General features: G+C 39.8%; 1 protein-coding gene across 2 annotated transcripts in view; it reads right to left on the bottom strand.

Annotated features, from left to right (window-relative positions):
* grid2 (glutamate receptor, ionotropic, delta 2) overlaps positions 1-22,699 on the bottom strand; it is a 599,368-nt gene that overhangs the window by 239,571 nt on the left and 337,098 nt on the right. For both annotated transcript variants that reach the window (XM_066644040.1, XM_066644041.1), the window contains exon 4: positions 1,039-1,244. In XM_066644040.1, coding sequence (XP_066500137.1) covers positions 1,039-1,244 — 206 coding nt within the window. The remainder of the gene's footprint in view (positions 1-1,038; positions 1,245-22,699) is intronic.

Here is a 22,699-nt window from a genome sequence, read left to right as displayed (position 1 = left end):
CAAACTACATCATTACCAACAATATCACGCCGCTTCATCTCTTTCTTTTAAGTACTGCAGTTACTTCATACAGCACTTCAGTTCTGTCCTTCAAACTTTCTATAATCAAAGGCCTGTCATTTAAAACTGTGTTGAACAAAACAGTAGGATTTGAACTTTTGTCCATTGTGAAGCCTGCAGCTAAAATCAAGACAAACTTTTCTACTAAAGACGTTCTACTCTTCTCCCACCCCTGGGATTTAAGACTTTATAAACTTTAATTTTCTTGAACAACAAGGTGTTATTAAAACAGGTAAAGACGAAAATTTAATCAATGGTTTATATGGTACCTGTCAAAAGTTCAGGTACAGCTGATTATGTGCAGGCTTTTCCAAATCCATAAAACATTTTCTATTTTCACTAAACAAATACATACAGCACAGGGCATGCATATGTACATCAGTTACAAAACGGACATTTCAAATGACTACTTTTATTGCAACACCTTCAAGACTGTAAGTACTCATGAAGCTCCTTTAGTTAATGAGTAAGAGTACATAAGGATGCAGCAGGGCTAACTGTCTGCTTTTAAAACTGTAAATATAACAACTTCTGATTATTTTACTGCGGTTGTGTAATTCTAAGTGTTTACATTTTCTTCTGAAAACAGTGAAATAACTGGAAACATACAAAGAAATCTATATAAAGTTATACGACTAGGTGTCTCTAAATGTTTTGACTAGCTCTCTACATGTAAATCATCTGCCTTGTGATGTGTTCCCTATTCAAAATTACTAACACAACTTTCAGATTTACACAGCTTTGTCAGTCATTTAGATATATGTGTCTTTATTCATCATTCTGGACTCTTTCTTTATCCCCTCAGTTGAAACCTCAGAATGTCCAGTACTGTCATTATATTACAATTATTTTATCCATCTTCCAACAATTAAGATCTTTTAATATAAAACCTGTGGATTAGTGACACCACACTTGTGATAATAGGGACCGTGTGTGAGTGAGTGAGTGAGTGTACTGACGTGAATAAGTGTACCGCACCTCACTAATGAAGGCCTTGGCACTGGCGGGGCTCATGAAGAGAACAGCTCTGCGCAGTGTGTCTCTGTAGCGGTGTAATTCCTCCACTCTCATTGTGCGGAACATTCCTGTGATCATCATGTTAATGTTGGACTCCACCTTCTGCAGGGACACGTCCATCCCCTGCTGAGACGTCTTGTCAAGGAAGTCCTGAATGCCTCGGATATCTGCAGAAAGTAGACAGTGGGAAAATTTGATTAGTAAGTTGATTTTTTACTATCATCCATATTGGATTATATATATATTTATATATATAACCTTATGCCCAGTGATTCTGGGTGGGCTCCGGACCCACCGCAAACCAGATAAGTGGTTATATAAGTAACCCATATACATATATACTTTTTTAACAAGTCCCTAATGTGAACAAATACGCTCCAACAAAGCCCGGCGGCACTACGGAAGCCTTTACCACAACGACGACTACACGGCAAGGAGGGAGAAACGCGCATGCGCCTTTCTGAATTCAAAGCGGGAATCTTGAGGTTTCAGCAGGAATACGCGTCTACAACGGTGGCACACTGCTGATTTGCTAAAATAAAAGTGACGACTGTTGAGAAGCGCTTTCTCGGTTTAGGAGCCGTGGAGTAACGGCACCTACCTCCGGCTGAGGGAGGGATGCGGATTTCTGTTTGTCTGTTTGTCAGACAAATCAAACGTATCAACAGTCTAACCTCAGAAATACAGAATAACGCCTCCTGTATCGGTCACGAACACAACACGGATTTTAGCGTCCAAAATACGGGATGGTTGGCGACACTTAACACGTCCCCTCGCGGTCCCACTCTGAATGCGCGTTTGTTGTCACTGTTTCTGGAGCTAGTTAATTAAAAATACCACTCTCCAAATCACAATTCATGAATCAAAAACATTGTCTGCTGAATAAAACGCAGCTTGTGGCTAATTAGCTGTAACAGGCAATAACTATGAGCAATTTGTTTCAGTGAGCAAAATTAAAGGTAAACCAGCAATAATCATGATGAATTTCTGCACGCTTTATTGATTTGTAAATCCATTTAATAAAAAGTAAAACACTACAGATTATACAGGATACTTAAAATATGTTTTTAAAAAAATCCAGCAGACGCCCCAGGACACCTTCCCATCCTCCATCAATTAATAAAATGGGTATTTAGCATTCTCCTCCATGTTAGTAGCCTAATGACAGCAAATGTGTTGCCTCATCCCTCTACAATGTAATCTACCTTGGATGCATTTTAAGCTAACAAACTCAAAAGCACATTCATTAAGTTGAATGAAACTTCTGCCAGCATTCTTTAAAGCAGTGGTTCCCAAAGCGTGTGTTGGAATGGGGGGCTTGAAAATGTGGGAATAGTAGTAGCTAGATGTTTGGGAACATCTGTCTGTGGAGAACAGACAAATATTGGCATATTTACTCTCTATTGCTGTATCACAGTTACTGTATCTACCTATGGGTCATGGTTGTACAACTGTAAAAGTAGCAATATTAGGGTGTAATAATGATGTTGTGGGCTCAGTTTGCCCATGTCATTCTGGCTCCAGTGTGATTTCCCAGCCTACGCTGCCTGTAGTTACACTGCTGTCTCCAGACAGCAGGCACTACTGACATCAATGCATTCTCATCCATTTCCCTTCCAACAGGAGCTTCAGCATGAAGGCTGTATCGTATAAGAGAATATTAGCATTTGTGCTAACGGCTCACAGGGGAGGGAGAGGGAGAGTGAGAGAGAGAGAGAGAGAGAGAGAGAGAGAGAGAGAGAGAGAGAGAGAGAGAGAGAGAGAGAGCGGTACATTTGTCACTGCAGTGGCAGGGCTGGAGTGCTGTCTCAGAGCCGAGGTAAATAAAACATGAATCTCCTCCAGTCAGTGCGAGGCTTGCTGCATGCTCATCCTTCTGTGCAGGCAGCTCTCTCCTACATCAAACCAATTCCAGTGCGAGGGTGGGGGCGAGCAAGGGAGCGAGTGAGCAGAGCGCAGGATCAAAGCTCTGAAAGATGGGACCGGTGCGGAGGAGTTGGGGGGTGAGGAAGGTGAGCTGTTGGGGGGACAAGTGTTCCAGACATGGAGGCTGATGAAAACCATTCAAAGGCGCCTCCTGAGTATGGCCCTAAGTGGCGATTTTAGGCAGCACTTATGTTGAAAAAGGGATAAAGGCAAATCTGTAGCACATCCATAGAAGCACAAGTTAAACAGAGAAAAGCATAGGTGCTGTTGTATGTGGTTGGTTTCTATTGAGTCAGGACTAAGCCAGAGAACAATAGATAGGAACCAGGTATTAAAGGGAATGTGGGGAAATGCAATTCTCTCTGGTTTGTTTACATTCAGAAGCACCTTCCTCCTGTGTTAGCTTTCTGTTACCATCTCTTATGTTAATGGGTCGGTTTTTTACTCGTGTCTTAAATCAGCCATCAGATACCCTAAAATCAATTAATTATCAACCAATTTGTTTCTTATCTCTTGTTTACCTTGTTAGGCTTCCATATCCATGAAATGATTGGTTTTAATTTTTCATTGTTGCATACTGTAAACTGGAGATACTGTATACTCTACAAAACACAAACTCAACTGATTTGGCCATACATGTCTGGACATGTCTGTCTTTCCTTGTTTTGTGAAACAGGCAAAGGTAGAAGCCCCTAACTCAGGGGTCGGCAACCTTTACCACTCAAAGAGCCATTTGGACCCGTTTCACACAGTTAAGAAAACACTGGGAGCCACAAAATCCTTTTGAAATTTTACATGAAAGTAACACTGCATATAACAGGGTTTTTTTTTTTTGCCTTTGTGCTATGTATAAACAAACTATACTGTGTTACATTTATGAAATTAATGAACGACTGCAGAAAAATGAAATAACATTTCTGCATGCAACAAAACATTTTTAACTCAGAAAAAAAGACGTTGGGTTGATGGTTAAGTAAAATACTCAATGTCTATTTGAGTCCTTGTAGTAATGGGGACAAAAAACGCCGAACTTAAATTATCCACTGGCAGCAAACAAAAATGCTGTCCTCTCTCTGTGTGCCGTCATTATTTTACTGGCGCCCTGCAGTCAGCAGTCAAAAAGTTCAAGAAACCGCACACTGGCGGGTGTCACACGTTGGAAGTTGTGACATGTATTGAGCGACAAAATATTTTAAATATTTAAATATTTTAGATGTTACAAGATCGTCATAATCTTCATAGAATTACATTTTGAAAATGAACGAACTAAAATAAAGTACATTTTAATTAAATACTGAGTAATTATTTTCAAAAGCTGAGCCACATCAGAGGGATCAAAGAGCCGCATGTGGCTCTGGAGCCGCGGGTTGAAGACCCCTGCCCTAACTGAAGCTCAAGTGGTTGTAGGAAGAGCTTGCTGTATGCTGTTGGTGTATAGTGTGTTTATGATTCCAGATTTGTCACTTGTTTTTGTTTTCTGATTTAAAATTATACCTGGGTCGAAATTGACCCTAACAACAGAAAAGCCATAATTAATAAATAATAAGAGCAAAGACCTAAAAATAGGTCGGTCAAGACCATAACACTAGAGGAAGGTTAAGGTGGAATGGTATTTTGAGAGAAAAAATAAAACACAAATGTTTGTACCTGGATGAAGTTTAACCTGTCTGTAAGTTTTTAATTAACTGAATTCTCATTTGTAACCCGAGTTGTTTAGTTTTGTAGCATTTTAAGTCTGTGTTTACTATCACACAGTTAGCATGCTCTGGAATTTAAAGTTAGTTCCACGTTAAGTAATTTGAAACAGCAAAAATAAGCCAATATTACCCACCTATGGAGCAGGAATATGTCAACATCTTCATCTTGGTTTGTGCTTTTTAACGTTTGGGGGTCTTTTTATTGTCTAATACCCTCCATATGCCATTGGTCTGCCATGAGCAGAGAGAGTAAGACTAGCATACCGGACAAACACCAGGGCTTCATAAAAACATTACATCGGTTTCGAGCACGCAATCAAGCTGGAGAGCTAACAAATGGTGAGGAAACATCCTCAGAATTTTGTTTTTGATTAAAATTGTGACCATAGCCTTTAATTCTGTAAATGAAACAGTATTATGTTTCAACCCAAAATCTGTCAGCACTTTTCCTATATATTTATTCATCCATAAATTGTCTGTGACCATTTGTCCAGTTTAGGGATGTGCTGGGTCCGGAGCCTATCTGGAGTTCCTGGGCGCAAGGTGGGAACACTCCCTGGAGGGGGCACGAGACCCTCGCAGTAAAACAATCCAGTAAAGTAAACTACAAATCTGTAGTTTACTTAGTGCAACATGTCTTGACTGTTTTTAAACTGAAGACACACATTAGCTAAAATTTCACTTGCAAATATTTAACAATTTTGGCTTGATACCAGACTTAAACTGCCCATGTCAGCCCATGGTATCTTGTTCCGATTCTCTTTCTTTCGATGTAGTGGCAGACTGTGTTAATTGACAACAAAGTACTCCTGAGCATTTGTGGCTGTATTTGTCACAGCAGCATTATATTTTTTCATGTGATGCTCTCTGAGACCTTGAAGATTGAGATCTCTCTAGATGTCTTTTCACAGTTTCATATACTGTATGTGGTGAGAGACCTAAAGTCTTTGCGATCTTGTTTGGAATGTGTTCAGGCATCGTATTATTTATTTATTTATTTATTTATTATTTTTTAATATCAATCAGTCAAAACACTGGAAATAATTTCTGTGTCATTTTGTCAGTAACCTAAATTTTCAAGAGAATTAAATATCATAGATACTTAATTTTATTGCATTTATAAATAAAACTCATTTCAATCCAGAATTGGTTCGACTGAGTTGATTAAAATTAAGAGGCTACAGCACGGTGTTCTCATGATTTTTCTAAGCTGGTTTATTCTGATCTGCTACTGGTTTAGCTAGACACTCATATATATCCATGTCAAAAACACAAGATATTATGATTATTATTATTTTTAATTAATTAATTATTATTTTTATTATTTTTTTGTGTGATCAGCATACAAAACGTATGATTGTGACTTGCATGACTGCATTCAAAATGCAACAAATGCTCAATTCTATTCTATTTTGTTTTGTTTTGTTTTGTTTTTCAGGGTTTATTGTGCTTTCTGTCTCATGGCCATGAAACCATCCAAACAAAGAGCAGCCTGTAATCCCTATACACAAATTACAGAAATTGCACACAGCCTTCCGTTGATAATGCCTTCCTCTACAGAGCACCAGACAGACCTATAACAGAATGCAGCACAAATTGTGTTATCTGTCAGATACAAAGAAACCAAAAGGAAAGTAGCTTAAGCGTGTGGTGAGGGAACAAGTTTATGTTCTTCTCATATAAGACATCAGTAGTTCTTTCCTAGTAAGGTTTTGTTCATTGTTCTATAAAATAATATATTATTATATTAATTAGTTAATATATGTAGCTGGACCGTACACAATATACTACATAAGTAGTGGTCTTCAAATTAAATGCCAACTGTCATGTTGTGCATTTTTTTAGCCCCTTTCACACTTTTTATTGATAGTCAACACCCATAGCCCATCACAGAGAAGGTGTGATTTGGGATCATTCTCAGTGCTGCAGTGACACTGACGTGGTGGTGGTGTGTTAGTGTGTGTCATGCTGGTATTAATGAATCAGACACAGCAGTAGTACTGGAGTTTTTAAACCCATATATATCACGCCTGGACTGAGAGTAGTCCACCAATCAAAAACATCCAGCCACCAGCGTTTTGTGGGCAGATTCCTATGTCCACTGATGAAGGACTAGAGGTCGACCAATACAATCAACACATCAACAGATGAGCTACTGTCTCTGACTTCGAGGTAACAGAGTGGGCACAGTGTTTAAAAATTCCAGCAGCACTGTTGTGTCTGATCCATTCGAACCTGTGCAGACCAACAAATGAAACTACAAAGTGATCCTGTATTGACATTGAAGCTAATAAAATGGACAATGAAAATAATAAATGATCGTGGGCATAGAGTTGCATGGTTCCACTGCATTAACCTAGCAGCTTATTAGTACGCCTCCAATGCTCCCATTGCTATTTTGAGCAAACTATGGAAGTCAAAGCCATCACTACTGTGTCTGGACTGATAATGTGAACTGACATCTTGACAGTGAAGTGGGGGTCACTTAAGATGAACACAAAGGATTGTTAGGTGTAGGTTTTTAAATGGTTATCACCCTCCTCCCTCATGATATACTCACATTATCCAGCTAAACGCAAGCGGGTAAAAGCATGATTCGCTTAAAAAAATCATGTACAAGAGAATCCCAGCTTTTCCCATGGTGGGTTCACTAGGAGGGTCACCGCCCTTAAGTGCATCCATAGAGAGTGGGCTGCTGGTTCATGACAGCTGAAAAGGGGAAGCTGAAGACAAGTTATGGGTTTTGCAGCTTGGCGTAGGAGGGGCCAAGTCACCGGCGCCTCCATCTGTGTGCTGGATCAAATTTAAAGCAAATCTGTAGCCGGCAATTTCTCAGCGGACACTAAGCAGACGGCAGAATGCACGCGTGTGCATGAACACACACACACACACACACACACACAGTCTAACCCAGTCTCTGTATGTGAGTTACATCTGGGCAGCTGTTTTTCCCTACATGAATATGTTACTGCACATATTTTTTGCATCTTTGTCAAGGTTTATAGACTAAAGTGCAGTCTCTGCAGTATTTGCAGTGCAGCTTTTACATGAACCCATTGAGGTTAATGTCACCACGGGCAATGACAAGTGTTGACTAGAGGTGTGTAATTACCCTCCACCCACTCCAACCCCCCGAACAATGGGGTGAAAGGCAGTAGAACTTTAATCTCGAGAGGGATGGATCTTCACCCACTGTTTGTGCTGGAGTGGGGTTTGCGATACAAACACATGGCTGAATACAATCAATTCCTCACATCAATTCTCTCATACATCACATAAAACCTTCCTAGATGAGTAGACACTTGCTATTCCCCTATATCCGCCAACAGCATAATCGGCACACACGGTATTTAATATAATATCTAACTAAAAGTTTTTATAGCCTATTCTTGCTAATGGGCTCTGAGTGACCCCATAAACTGCTTCTAAGAAAGAGCCCTTGTCATGACCACTCAGTTAATAACAGCAGACATGAAGCCCACAGACACAGTGGGTCTGAGGAGGTGGGGTTTCATCAGTCAGAAACATGTGTAATTATAATCAGTGTTAGCATCTCCATTATCATTAGCGTCAGAGCTGTGAGGAGCGCAGGCGCCTGCTCCAGCTGCGACTCGGAGGAGCTCCACTGTGGCTTTACTGAGTTGCCTCCACAAAGTTTTCACACATCACTTCAATAATTAAATGGGTGCTGGCTCGTTAGGCAAATGTTGGCTTAATTTGAACATGGCGTGTGCAAACTCGCAGTAATGATGAAATAACGAGACGTCATGTTTTGGCAACTTGGATTTTTTTCCCTCCTTCATTTCTCTCTATTTTTTTACTACTTTTTTCTCTTTTCAGTGAAGACAGGAACAATATATTGGTGGTCCCACAGAGATAACACCTGTGTGCTAACAGGTGGCACAAATCCCCGTCATACCGTAAAATGAATATGTAACGAAATGTGGTAGATCTCAAATCTCAGACTTTCTACCACACTGCTATACAAAGATGAAGAACAGCATCTATACCAATTGTAAACCTGTTGGTTTCGAATCAAATACATTGTACACACTAAACTACAACTGTGAACTTAAACACCCCTGGGTTTTCTCCATCTTAATTGTGAAAATAAGTTAAGCCACCCTCTTATTTTAGAATAAAATATTAAATATCTCATTCATCTCAGTGATTTATAGAACCATATACGTTTTTAATATAATGGGATGTAACACAAACACTGTGTCCACGTACTGTCCACTTTGTTAGACACACCCCCTCATTAGTCCACTTTGTAGATAATGTAGGGTGTAAAGTCAGAGACAGTAGCTCATCTGTTGCTGCACAGTTTGTGTTGATCATATTTTAGTCCTTCATCATTGAACACCACCCACAGGACCCTATGTACTGGATATATTTGGATAACACAGGCAGTAATACTCTCTATAAGACTTTAAAGAGAGTTTGTATTTTCTGGTTTCCCTATGTTGAACTCTTCCTGGGCACATCACTGGCCCTGTAAGCTATGAAAAACATTCATTGTCTGTAAGCGCTTATCCAGTTCAAGGTCATGGTGGGTCCGGAGCCTACCCGGAATCACTGGACACAAGGCAGGAACACACCCTGGAGGTGGCACCAGTGCTTTACAGGGCAACACACACACACACACACTCAATTGGTAGCCAATCCACCTACCAACGTTTGTTTTTGGACCGTAGGAGGAAACCCACAGGAGAACAGGGAGAACACACCAAACTCCTCACAGGTCCCTGGAGCTGTGTGATTGTGACTCTACCTGCTGTACCACCATGCCGCCCTTAATGAAAACATATCTCCAAAATAGTAACTGTGCAGAAGGAGAAAGCCTTGTTTTCTTTTATTGGAAATCAGTATAAAACTATTTTGGAATTTCTATTGGGATTTTCTAGGCATTTCAATTGGTCCATTCATGACATTTTCACACAATGTGAAGGACATCTGCTATCCAATGATGTAGTAAACCACAAATCCACAAAAATGGAGATACATGTTTGTCATTGGACAGCGACGATACACAGGGCTAACATTTAACCTGTGAACAAAACTTGCTGGTACACAACTGGACAACCCATATGGGCTCTGCATGCGTGTGCTGGCGTGGACAAGGGTATGTAGTCCTCAATTTCAGGCATATCACAGACGTCAGTCCCCTGACACGTTACTCACGGCAACATGCTCAATGTCTATTACATGTCTCTAAAGCGAATGTCCTAACTGTGGCCTAAATTCAGTTCCACTGGATGCGAGTGTTGTGCTGTCACTTTGATTGACAGGCCAGGCTTCAACTTGTGTGGCATGAAGCTTTGATACTGGCCAGATTTCAAGAAAATCCCCACCCACTCTGTCTCTCCACCAAACGTCAAACTCACAAAGAAGAGTCAGCTTAAAAACCACAGCAGTTTGTGAGAGTGTAAACACAGCATTTATTAATTTATATATGCTAGCGATTTATATTGTATGTGCTGGCAACATTTCTGGGAATCACTAAATGTCCAAAATAGAGAACAGAAGTCAGAGTTAAAGGGGACAGTTTAAAACATGAACAGAGAGTTGGGGACAGCGAGAAAGTTTGCGATGGTTAGTGGTGATAAAACTCACATAAATAAGATGCACAACATGTGTGTAACTGATTCAGTGCTGCTATTTAAGTGAGCATTCATTAAGTTAATGAACCTATATTTGCTGAGTATTACTACCACTTTCCATACTAAAAGAATGTCGTACAGACCTGACCTTGCTGTTTTCATTACAGTGCTCCATTCTACTGTTGTTGCTGCTTCTTTTAAAATTACACCAAAGGGAGCTGTACATAATATTGCAAACATTAACACCACTGAAAATACATTTACAGAATAGCAATTTATTACTTATTTAATTATTATCTGTATCTGTTCTGCAGAAAAAAAAACATTGTATAATAAAAATTCTATATATATAGCTTTTTTTTGTTTTTTGTTTTTTATTTTTTAAAACTCATCATCATCATCTGTACCACATCCATCATACAACACCCTGGGGCCAGTCCATTGTTCTGAGAACTCCAGCAGCTTATTTTCTTGATCTGCAAATCTAACAACTTCTTGACAGCTACACATCCTTCCAGATTCAGAGCACTGAGCTGTCTTCTCACAGTGGGAGGAAAGACAGAAAAAAAGTGTAACTTGATTTTCTCTAAGCTCTCCATGTGCTGTTTATTCTGTGGCGTCAGCTTTGCAGCTTTGGTGGTACACCAGGTCTTGCAGAGTTGTTAGGAGTCCCACTTTTCAAGTTGTGTGAGGTCTCACCCCCCTGCCCCCCACTCTTTCTTCGTTTGATATTCTCCATCTTACACAGACCTTTTTTTAAATATAAATCGTCTCATTAATATATTTCTAAAAACTGTACATACTGTCTGTTACCACTGAAAATGAAATGTACTCTGTTCTAAAAAATAGAGGTAGCCAAAAAAATAATGTACGAGTGTGAAGAACCTGCATACATTTAGAAATTAAAAGAACTCTCCATAGATGTTGTAAGAGCTTTATTAGGAGTGTAATCTGGTGTAAAATGATATGCTACCCAGCAGGGGAGCCCAATAGTGGGTAATGGTGAACATGGGACCTCTTTGGATAGGGAGCTCTAAAATAATCTGTAATAAAATGATTTTGGTTTCTAAATGATATACTCTCTGGTATTACAGAGACAATCCACAGCAGACTGTGACAGCAGTCTCATCATCACCATCATTATCTTCATCATATTTTTTACTGCTTAATCCATTTCGGAGCTGGACTGGCAACAGTGCAAGCAGCAAAGCATCCCAGGGACCTATGCATCCTCCAGCTACTCTTGGGGATCCCTGTTGTTCCGAGGCCACCCGGGAGATATGATCCCTCCAGTGTGTCCTGGGTCTACCCCTCTCAGTTAGCCGTGTCAGGTATACCTCCAGCAGAAGGCATTCTTAGCAGAACCACCTCAACTGGCTACTCTCAATGTGCAGAAGCAGCTCCTCCTGGATCACTGAACTCCTCACTCGATCACAGAGAATATGCCCAGCAACCCATTGGTGAAAACTCTTTTCAGCCTCTTTTGTCTACGATCTCATTCTTTTGGTCATTACCCAATGTTCATGACACTAGGAGTGGGTGGGGACATAGATTGACCGCAAAATTGAGAGCTTTGCTTCATGGCTCAGTTGCTCTTTACCACGACAGTCCAATACAGAAACTGCATTAATGCAGACACTGCACCTAACCTATGGTCGATCTCACGATCACTACTCCCATCACTCATAAACTAGACCGAGAGATATTTGAACTCCATGACTTGGGGTATGTTCTCACCCACTACCTGAAACAAGCATGTCATCTGTTTCTGGAAGATAATAACAACAAAAACAACAATAATTAAAAAAATAATAATAATAGAATTTGATTTATAAGAGCCTTTCAGGGATGCTTTAAAGTACAAGAAGTTAAAGCATGACTTCAGACTTACAGGTGCTTATCTACGTACAGACCACTCCAGATTTGATTCAGTCCTTGTACTCTTTTGAGTAAGTTTGAGTTTGCATTTTCAGCAGTAAATCAGACTGTGTCTGCCAGGAGAAATTTAGTTTATCTGCTTGTTGTTTGCATTAGCATCCCCCCTACCCCCTGACACAAAAGAAGTGGTTTGATTCTCCTGCATTCAGATCTGTTGTGTAATTCTATCTTGCTGACTAACAGTTTTTCTAGCATTTCTGACTAAAATAACACCAGAGCCAGGATCAGGATTCAGAAACCAAAGGATCAAGCAGAGAGAGAGAGAGAGCGAGAGGGAGAGAAAAATAAAAAGGGCAGGCATTTCCTGACACATTTCTTACAGAAAACAAGAGAGTAATGTGAGCTAACTGGCCAACTAGTCATTACTGACATTTGTGGTCATATACAAAAAAACAACAAGCTGATGAAAAAAAAAGCACAGGGATTTCTCTCAGTGCAACACATGCTCATTTGTAAACAGTAACAGTGGATCTGCTGTCATAACCCAATGAAATTAGCCAGCATAGCAACTAACATATATGGCACTTTTCCATTACAAGGTCCCTACTCTACTCGACTGGGCTCTCTTAGACAAATCTGCTCCTTGGTACCTGGAACCACATACATTTTTTTAGTCCCTGTTCACTTGTGGTTCCATGTGAGTCAAAAATTTACTAAACATGATGTATAAATGTTGAAGAGCACTGACTGGCCATATAGACTTCAAACGCACACTTCCAGCACTAATTAGGCATCTCTACAGTAGAGATCACATTTGTTTTTATTTGACTCACAACAGCAGATTGTGAAATTATGCCATAGTCTTTTGAAGCAGTACAACAATGCCTTGGATTGGTGGCTGACAAAAGACTCCAGCAAGAGCTGGCCAGAGCAAAATGAAACAAAAATGTATTATTTCTATAAACATGGGTGCAGAGCTGTGTTCAGTTCTAAAAGACAAAATCAATACACATTAGAGACAGTGTTTTGCAACATCATAAGCTTAATTTCAGGGGAAGCTGCTAGTGGAAAAGCGACCAGGGACCATGGACCAAAAAGACGAGTAGAGTAGTTCCTTGCAGTGGAAAAACAACGTTAGTTGGCAGAATTAGTTCTGGATGCAGCCCCAGTCTCTGAGGGAGAAAGAGCAGCACCTCTTCGTTCTCTGATGTAGCTGCAGATTGTCAGCTTTTTATATTGCACTTATGTATATTCTTCTAAGTACAGGGATTGTTTCTGAAATTTAATCCCTAGTGAATTACAAGACTGATTTGGTTAATCAAAGCACACTTGTTGACTGTCAGCTCTGTAACCCTTAAATCTAACACTACATCACACCACCCAAACTCATGAAGAAATTAAACATTTTAAATATTTTACATATTTCTTTATGTTCCTTTGTTACTTTATACATTTTGGAAGGAGGGCCAAAAGATTTGTTGTAGATAGGACTTTTGAAATGAGTCCTGGGCAAACTACTGTGCTACACCCTGCTGTAGCAGTCAAAACTGGTAAAATTTCAGAGAGGCAGGTTAAAAATAAATAAATAGATCAATAAGAACTTTTTTCTGTGTCAGTGGCAGGCTGGAGTGGAGGGTAAGAAAGTTTATTTCAGACCCAGGCTGTAAGACTCTGATTTACTTGGCTTAGGTGTGTTGGAAGCAACCAAAACATGACTCGCTGGAGGGGTCTCTGCAGATTCGTTTGGGGAGGGGGGTGGTGGGGGATACCTCTGCTGCGCTGTTAGAGTTTGGGTGAGTTTTCGACACTAGCCTCAGCTCAACCCTTTTTGCAAAAACTTGCTACAAAACCAACAGAAGTGCATCTAATCAATACAGTAAGCCAACTCCACAAACCGCTGCCAAACACTTTCAACAGGGCACAAGAAGACGTGATAAGAGAGAGTGAATAAATAAATGCATAAGCAACATGTGGGTAAATATGCTACTATTTTATTTATTTATTTGTTTTATTATATTTTATTATTTATTTATTTATTTTGTTTCTCCATGCCTAACGACACTGATTATGTTTAATGGGCCTCCGACACGACTCACAGCCACTGCCACAGCTCCAAATCAAATTCCGCAGCTCGGTGGAAGGCTTCGAGAGACGCCCCAAGATCGGCTCGGTGAGCTGTGAGCTGAATCCAAAGCACCGGATCTGAGCACCCCGTAGCTGTGCGCTGATTGAGTGCGCCCGAGCCGAGCATCAATCCCTGCACTAACTGCAGCCTCTCTGCTGTGTCTAATGCTTTGACTTTGCCTGCCGACACCAGCCAGGCAACAATGGGGCTGAAAAACAAACCTGCCTGCCACAGCACATCTCTCAGGGAAACCACAAGAGAGAGAGATAGAGAACAAGTACGTGCAGTGTATGTGTGTGTGTGTGTGTGTGTGTGAGTGTACTTGGAAAAACACAAGCAACTGAGCTGGGATAAGCGTAAAATCTGAAAACGAAAAAAAAAAAAACTCCATAGAGAAAAAGACTCCACCATCTCAAAGAAATATATTCTCACTTTTCCAGACCACCACAGGGCAAAAACATGGCAGCTGGCTCTGATGAGAGGATAATGGGGTCATTCGCCTGGATCATCACTAATTATATCCATGAAGGAGGGGAATAAATTTGATTTACTCTATCTGTTTCATCGGCTCATTTGTTAAAGCACGGAATCTGCGAATTTAGACAGGGTGCACGCTAATTCCACCACATCCTGCAGTCGGCTACATGTAATTACTGCTTGATTGTATTGCTCTGAGCTTCACTGGTGGATAAAAATTCAGAGGTAGATACGTGTGAAAGATCTGTCTATAAATACAGTAGATATCCAAAAATTTGTAAACTCAGTTTAAGATGCACCTGTTGTAGGCACTCAAGCATGTATCATAGAGACACTCTGGAGGAGCTATGCATGAGCCTAAAGCTATGTTCAATGTCAAGTGTCAGTTAGAATGGTACAACCCCTAACCCACACCCCAGCATCAGGCTGCGAGTGGTGGAAATAAATACCTATGGGATGAATTGGAATGGCATCTTTGATCAAAGACTGATTATCAATATCAGTACCTGAGCTCAATAATGGTCTTATGGCTCAGTGTCTTCAAATTCTCAAAGAAAAATGTCAGCATCTTGTCTGTAGAACAGTAGGGCCTGGAAGTGTAGTGTAAATCCAACACGTTCATACAGAATTTATACTGATTAAAGCTTCTTTTTAATTCTTATTCATTATTATTATTATTTAATTTGTCTTTATTTAGATATTATTTCAATTATACTTCGATATCCATTTGACTTAAATGCCTTATCTGTAATCTCTCATGGTTTGATTTTAATCTTGTAACACACTTTAAATTGCCTATGATCTACAATAGTGCTGTATAATAAAATTGCTTTTGGTTGCTCAAATACTGAGCTTACTATATTTCTTAATTTAAATAAAAAAAGACATAAGGCAAGTTGGTTTTCACTATGTAGTGTATTTGGCTATGTAGGGTGTATTAGATGTGCTCTAATGTTTTGGGCTAGGGGTTTATAAAGCTATATTTGTGGTGGGTTTAAATAACACCCCAAACAGTCCTAAACACTCCAAACAAACCTAAACTCATCAAATTGTCCAAAGCACTCCAAAAAAACCTAAACACTCCAAACAAACCTAAACACAAACTAGCCTTAGGTACCCTAAACAAACCTAAACACTACAAACATTACGCAATACTCCAACAGTCACAAGGACTCCAACAGTTACAAACATTCCAACTAGTCCTTAACTCCAAACAAAACTATATTTCTTAACACTCCAAACAGTCTTAAACACTCTAAACATACAACACTAAAAATAGTCCTCAACACTCAAACAGTCTCAGGGACTCATGAAAAAAAAAAAAAAGAAACACTCCAAACAAACCTAAACACTCAAAAAAAAACCTATACACACCAAACATTCCTAAACACCCCAAAGAGTTATAAACACCGCAAACAAACCTAAACAAACAAACTAGTCTTAAACACGCAAAACTAACCTAAACACTACAAACAGACCTAAACAGTCCAAAGAGTCCTAAACACACCAAACAAACCTAAACACTCCAATTAAGTCCTAAACACTCTAAACAAACCTAAACACTCCAACTAGTTTTATACACCCCAAACCAAACCTAAACACAACAAACAGTCCTCAATACTCCAACAGTTACAAGGACTCCAACCATCACAAACATTTAAACTGGTCCTAAACACTTAAAAAAAATAGAAACTCTCAAACCTAAACATTCCAAACAGTCCCAAACTGTACAATAAACTAAAACACTTAACATGTGTTAACCAAGTGGTACTAAATGTTCCAAATAGTCCTCAAAAATCTAAATAGTCCTAAACACGAATCCTAAAAACTGAATAGAATGAACAGGGCATAAGAAATGCTCTGAAACCATTTAAAATTGGGACTTGTGTGAAGTTCATGCTTGAAAGCCCATAAACTTTACTGAGTTTAAGCAGCTGTGTAAAAAAGAATGAGACAAAAGTCCTCCAAATCAATATCTATGACAGATTAAAGGTCGCAGGAATCTTTGAGCTGAAGTCATTTTACTGAATATCTGCATGGCAGACTTTGGCAAAAGAGGTTAGAGAAGTGGGCTTGGGCCTGAAAAGTTGCTGATTCAATCCCCTTGGGAAAATTGGGGGTGGTTGAGTAAAAAAGCTGGGCTTTCTACTCCCTCAAAATTCTTGGCTGAATTTCCTTTTAGCAAGGCACTCTATGCCCAAATGCTCCCTGGGCCAGAGATATTCACAAGTCCTTTTCTGCAAGTCACTGAGCTTGAGTCCAAGTCAAGTCTCAAGTCACTGAGCTTTAGTCCAAGTCAAGTCTCAAGTCTTTAAGGGGCAAGTCCAAGTCGAGTCCCTTGTCTCTTATGGTTGAATTGCATGAATGCTATCTGGTCCAGCCCATATCACTGCACTGCTATATCTTTTGAGTTTAAATCATGTACTGTACTGTTATGTTTAAGCACACACTGTCAAAACTGATCAGTTGTATGGTCACTTTTAAAAATATATTTTAAAGCAATGTATAGAAACCCACAAAAAAGCATTATAACTGTATTTGCAATATTTCAGCTTTTTCAGGCAGTTTATTTAATATTATGAAAAATAAAATCCAGCAAAATTGAACCAATAATTATTAATAAAGTGATATATTTTATAACCAAATTTAATGATGGAAGGCTCTGCTCCAGAGAGTGAAATGAATGCAGGTCACCAATCAAACACCAATGATATATGTTAAGAAAATAATAATAATATTGACATTAAACGATTTTTCTTAAGTCCCGAATCTCAAGTCCAATTCGAGTCTGAGTCATTTGAAAGCAAGTCTCAAGTCAAGTCTGAAGTCACTGTTTCAGGGACTTAAGTGCATCTCAGACTCGAGTGCCCATCTCTGCCCCAGGCACGGAGGTCGCTGCCCACCATGTGTGTTTACTTGTGTTTTCAAAGCCATGGATGGATTAAAAGCGGAGACCAAATTTCTTTGTTTGCCTGTGTAGTGATAATAAAAGCATTTTTATGTCTCATATATTAGAACAAGTTCAAACACCATGTTAGGGATCAATTCAAATACTGATTTGATTTTTGAAAATCTATAAAACCTGTAACTAGATCAGGGAGATATTCCACACAGCAGATTTCTCAGTTTAGCCAGATGAGGTAGGCAGATGGTGAAAAATATACATGCACCTCTGGCAACATTTGACAATACATTAAAAGAGCAGTAGAGACAGGGTTTGTTTTGTGTGCTTCAACTCAACTTACATGAGGTGAAATCCAATGAAGTCGCCCTACCTCATTACAATTCCTAGGACATCAAATCTGATTACAGCTGCAGAAACACATACACCAAACTAGCTTTTACCTGTGTGCATCGAGCCCCTTTCAGACCAAAACTCATTATCTACAAAATGACCGTTCTAAAATTAACAACTGAATTTATGGCCTTTTTTGTGCTACCAGTCTGGCACAGCTGCGGTCAGACTGTCAGTTTGTACTGGCTGAAGGATACCTCAAACCAGCCATCTGGCCAACACAAATATAAAAATATGTAAGACTGCCTTTATGAATCTGAATCACGCTGAGGATCAATTAAAATTATCATGATGTATTTTAAACTCAGTTGACTGAGTACAGTATCCAGAAATGAATACATGATGCCATCTGAACTCTAGGGGTTGGTTTGTCAGCACAGATGAAGTCCCTTAGCAGCTGACGCTGGTGAAAAATATTCTAGGTAGGTCTGTGTGTGCCACATTGTCAATATACACAACCACCCCAGTATAATTTAACACATGCTGTAGGACACCAACGTTCTATGAAAATCAATCCGTTTTAATGGATTAAAAAACAATCAAAAGGATCATAACAACAGCTCAGATATAAGGTACATGACATGATATCTATCATATATTACAGATCATACTGTATCTAAATACAAAGAAAACTCCTGTCTGAATTAAAAAAAATTTGACCTGAGGTGAACTTTAACAACATTTTACTCTCAGACAGATTTGGAAAAGAGAGAGATCTTGTTGAATGTGTACATTGCTGGAATCCTGTGTCCTAATTTTTGTCCAGGTCTTTACTCCACCATGAACAGACTCTGCTTGGGACGATTGGCTAAAATTATGTCACTACCTTTGTATTTTCTGCCAGCAGCAGTTTTTGATTGGCTGTGCTCCTGTCATTGACCCGAGCCAGTGTAAGCGCCTCTGCAGCAGAGCAGCCAACTGAAACATTGCCCAGTAGCAACTTACATGAAAAGCAAATATTATTATTATAATTTGTTTAATTATATATTTTCATTTTATATTTCATCTTGTTTTAAATGTTTCATATTATTTTACATTTGTAACAAGCTCAAATCCTAAATAAGTAGTTGATGATATTAGAGGAATGTTTATTTAATATAGTAAAAAAAAGAAAAGATATTTCTGCCTGCCCTAGCGCCCTATATTGACCAGCTGCCTCGGTTTCAGAGAAGACTAAAAAGATGACTCAATGTAACACCACAATTTAATTGAAGATGTTGCTTAATCCTTATCTGGGAAACTTGTTCATTTTTTCAGATGTTTAATATTAGATGGCAGATTAGCACAAGCGTTCTGTCAATGAAGCAGCGTAGTATTGTTACATTTGCAGACCCATGCCACAGGCTCCTTTCACACAGTAAAACATTCTGCAAAAATCTTGCTTTCGTGTGGAGTTCCGGACGTCCTTGTGGACTTCACTTGCTCGACTTTATTTGGACAAGAGCATGGGGGTAAATACTGGCTTCCAATGGGATTTTTCAGACTTAGGAGTTAAGTCCCATGAATCTTGATAAGGAGCTTCCACTCTGGCACCTTCATTTCTCCTCTCCACATGTTTTGACCCATCTTCCGCTTGTGGATTCCGCTTGTGGTCCCGGTCTGGATCAGCAGGCCGAAGCACAACTCAAACAGCTCTTCAGAAGAATTCTAATCACCTCCTGCCCGAGAAACATGCATTTGCACATATTTCCCCGGAGGAAGTCGCCGTATCGGCGCGATTACATAGAAAGAGATTGGCTGGACGGAAAATGTACCCTATCAAATCAGGCACATCCCAGGTCGGCAGTTACAGTACATAAAGTAATAGAACAGGTTTATAAGTCAGCGGGTTGGCAGAAGGTGGCCAGGGCTGGATCTCGACAATCCCAGGCCCTGAAGAGAGAGTGCTGGGAATTCTCACTGAGCCTTCTGGCAGCACAATAAGACCTGAAAATAGTGGACCCTGGGGATAGAAATCAATTTAACAAAACACAGCCTATTGCCCCAAAAGCTATTGGCCAGTAAATTTAGGGGTACATTGTATCCTCAGGAAGGAACTGTGAGTTGGAGGCTATTTCGGCTAATGCCCGAGAGATCCATCTTCTGAGTCAGTGGTCAAGCTCTCAGCAGGCTTAAGGCACGGACGTCAGGAGGGCATCTTCCTGGCTTCATTATAGCCAAGCAGAGTAGAGCTTGGCCCCCTGGCATTGCCAAAATCCATTTCTCTTTAGGGAAGGCCACTTATTTATCCTGGCCTTATCCTGCTGCAGTGGAGCATGGCCTCTGCAGGGACTTACAAGGGAAGATGGCATTCCTTTTTGTATACAGCTATACCTCTCTCTCTCTTTCTCTCACTCTCTCTCTCACTCTCACTCACTAACACACACAAATATATACACACACACACCTCTAAAGCTCTGTTGCTATCTCCACCCTTTCCCTTTCTTACTGCTCTACTGCTGTCTTCTTCACTCAGGCACAGGCAGCCACTCAACCACAGGTGTTTTGTCATCTTACACAAACACACACATGTACACAGTATGTCCTAAAGTTTGTAGACACCTCCCATCCAACATTTCCTCTGAAATGAAAGGTTTCATAGGTAGATTGCCCCCCTTTGCTGTAGTCACAGCTTCTACTCTTCAGCTTGGTGTCAGAACATTGCTATGAAAATTGGATTGGATTGCCACACTGATGTGGGATGATTAGTTTTGCGTCACATACACAATTCCAACTTGTTTCAAAGGTCTGACTGTGGAGCTACCGTTATTGGTTGATAACCTTCTCTGTAAACATTTAATTGGTCAGTCTGCACGTCAGTAGCCCTTGTTTACATCAGGCAAAGCTCATGTACCTACCGTCATCATGTACATTTACCCTCAAACATAAATGTAAGCTCTCGGATGAATTAAAAAAGAAATTCCCATGTTTTCCCATGTGTAGCAAATAAAAGTGTAAAGGACATAAAAGCACACATATATAGGCAGTGAGGCATAAGCATACAACGGCAGCGAGGGGCAAGAGCGTGTCCTCCTTTTAACCATCTCAGATCTGGTCACCCTACCATATGTGTGAGTGTGTGAGTAAAAGTTAGAGTGTGTGTCACCCTGTGATGGGCTGGTGCCCTGTCCAGTGTATTCCTGCAATGCGGCCAGGTTGGCTCTGGGCCCATCGCAACTCTGAACCGGATGATCAGTTCCAGACAATAAATTAAGTCAAATAAATGTACCCTACTTTGTGTGTAATGTCACAAATACGCAAATAATTGTTTTTAAAAAAGCAACTGCAAAATGCAATTAATTAAAGAAAATTGTTTCGGGACAATCTGCAGTTTGTTTTTTGCATGTACCATGAACTAAGTATGCTTTTATTGGTATTGGTTAAAGAAATATGACAATCTATGACAATCTATTATCAGTAATCTATTTAAAAACAAGGAGAAAATAAGCCTTTTCATCTAACACTGAAATATCCTACATTTGGATATTTTAATGCATTTGCACCAATAAACAGGTTCAAAAGTACCCAGCTGGAACCAGAGAACAGCAGTTTCTTCATCACCAACCGTTATAAAGTTAGTGGGCGTGTCAAACTAAAGAGTTATCCTATTTCTGATGAGCTGATTTCTGATCTAAAAACAGAAAAGAAAATTGCAAGGAAAGAAAAACAAGAAAATGCTGTATCTGTTTGTTTATTGGGGCTGTGGTCAACACATCTTGAGGTGAGTTCACTATGATTTGAACCAAGAGCGAAGATTTGCTCTTGACATTGGTGGGTCCTATGATTCTAACCCCCAATATCTAACCCGACAATATAAGAGAACTGACAATTGGCAGTTTCTTGTGCAATTCATTTCCAAAGCATGTTATTCATAGCTACAGAAGATCTTAGCCTGCTGTTACTGTAATTTTATTAGTGAAATTGACTTTAAGTGACTTACACGTTTCTTTGAAAAATAGCTCCTTATGTCCACCTTCTTCTGTTTTGCTGCCATCCAAACTTGCTTTTGACACCCATGTGTCACCCACGATGCACCTGAGTCTTATGCAGTAATACTCACTTATGACTGGAAGGTTTTCCTTCCAGTTTTGGCGCTGCTCAGAACCAAACAACAGAGACCCATTTGACAGCAGGGAAAGGCACAGCCAATCACACTGGCCATATGTGTTACGGGGAGGTAGGACTCGAGTAGAGAATGTGATTTAACCCTTTCTGCACCTCTAGGTTAATGAGACATTGTCAGATTATTGGGGGTTATTTTTTGGAGGGGATCAAATTATTGGTAGCAACACGTCACCTCTGTCCATTCTATGCCTTTGATCTGAACCCACTGTTAACATACAGAATCTCTGTGAAGTGATTCAACCCAGCCTTGTTGTCCATCAATACAGGTGAAGACACAGGCCTGTTCGCTGGACAGTACCAAAGTACTATGAATCCTTAAAGGAGCCAGTTTCAGAACAAGAGTTTTTTGTTAGAGAAGGGTTAAGCGCACTCCTTAAATATGAGTACACTTGTAAGAAATAGCGCCCCTTGTGGTGCAATTCCTAACAGTGAGTAAGTGATTGTGTATGTGTGAATATTTCTTTGAGTGAGTCAGTGAGATACAAGCCAATTTCATGAGCTGTTTTTCATCTCAGAA

This window comes from Hoplias malabaricus, chromosome 14 (assembly GCF_029633855.1).
Source record: "Hoplias malabaricus isolate fHopMal1 chromosome 14, fHopMal1.hap1, whole genome shotgun sequence".
Lineage (NCBI taxonomy): Eukaryota > Metazoa > Chordata > Actinopteri > Characiformes > Erythrinidae > Hoplias > Hoplias malabaricus.
This window is presented reverse-complemented; position numbering and strand designations above follow the sequence as displayed.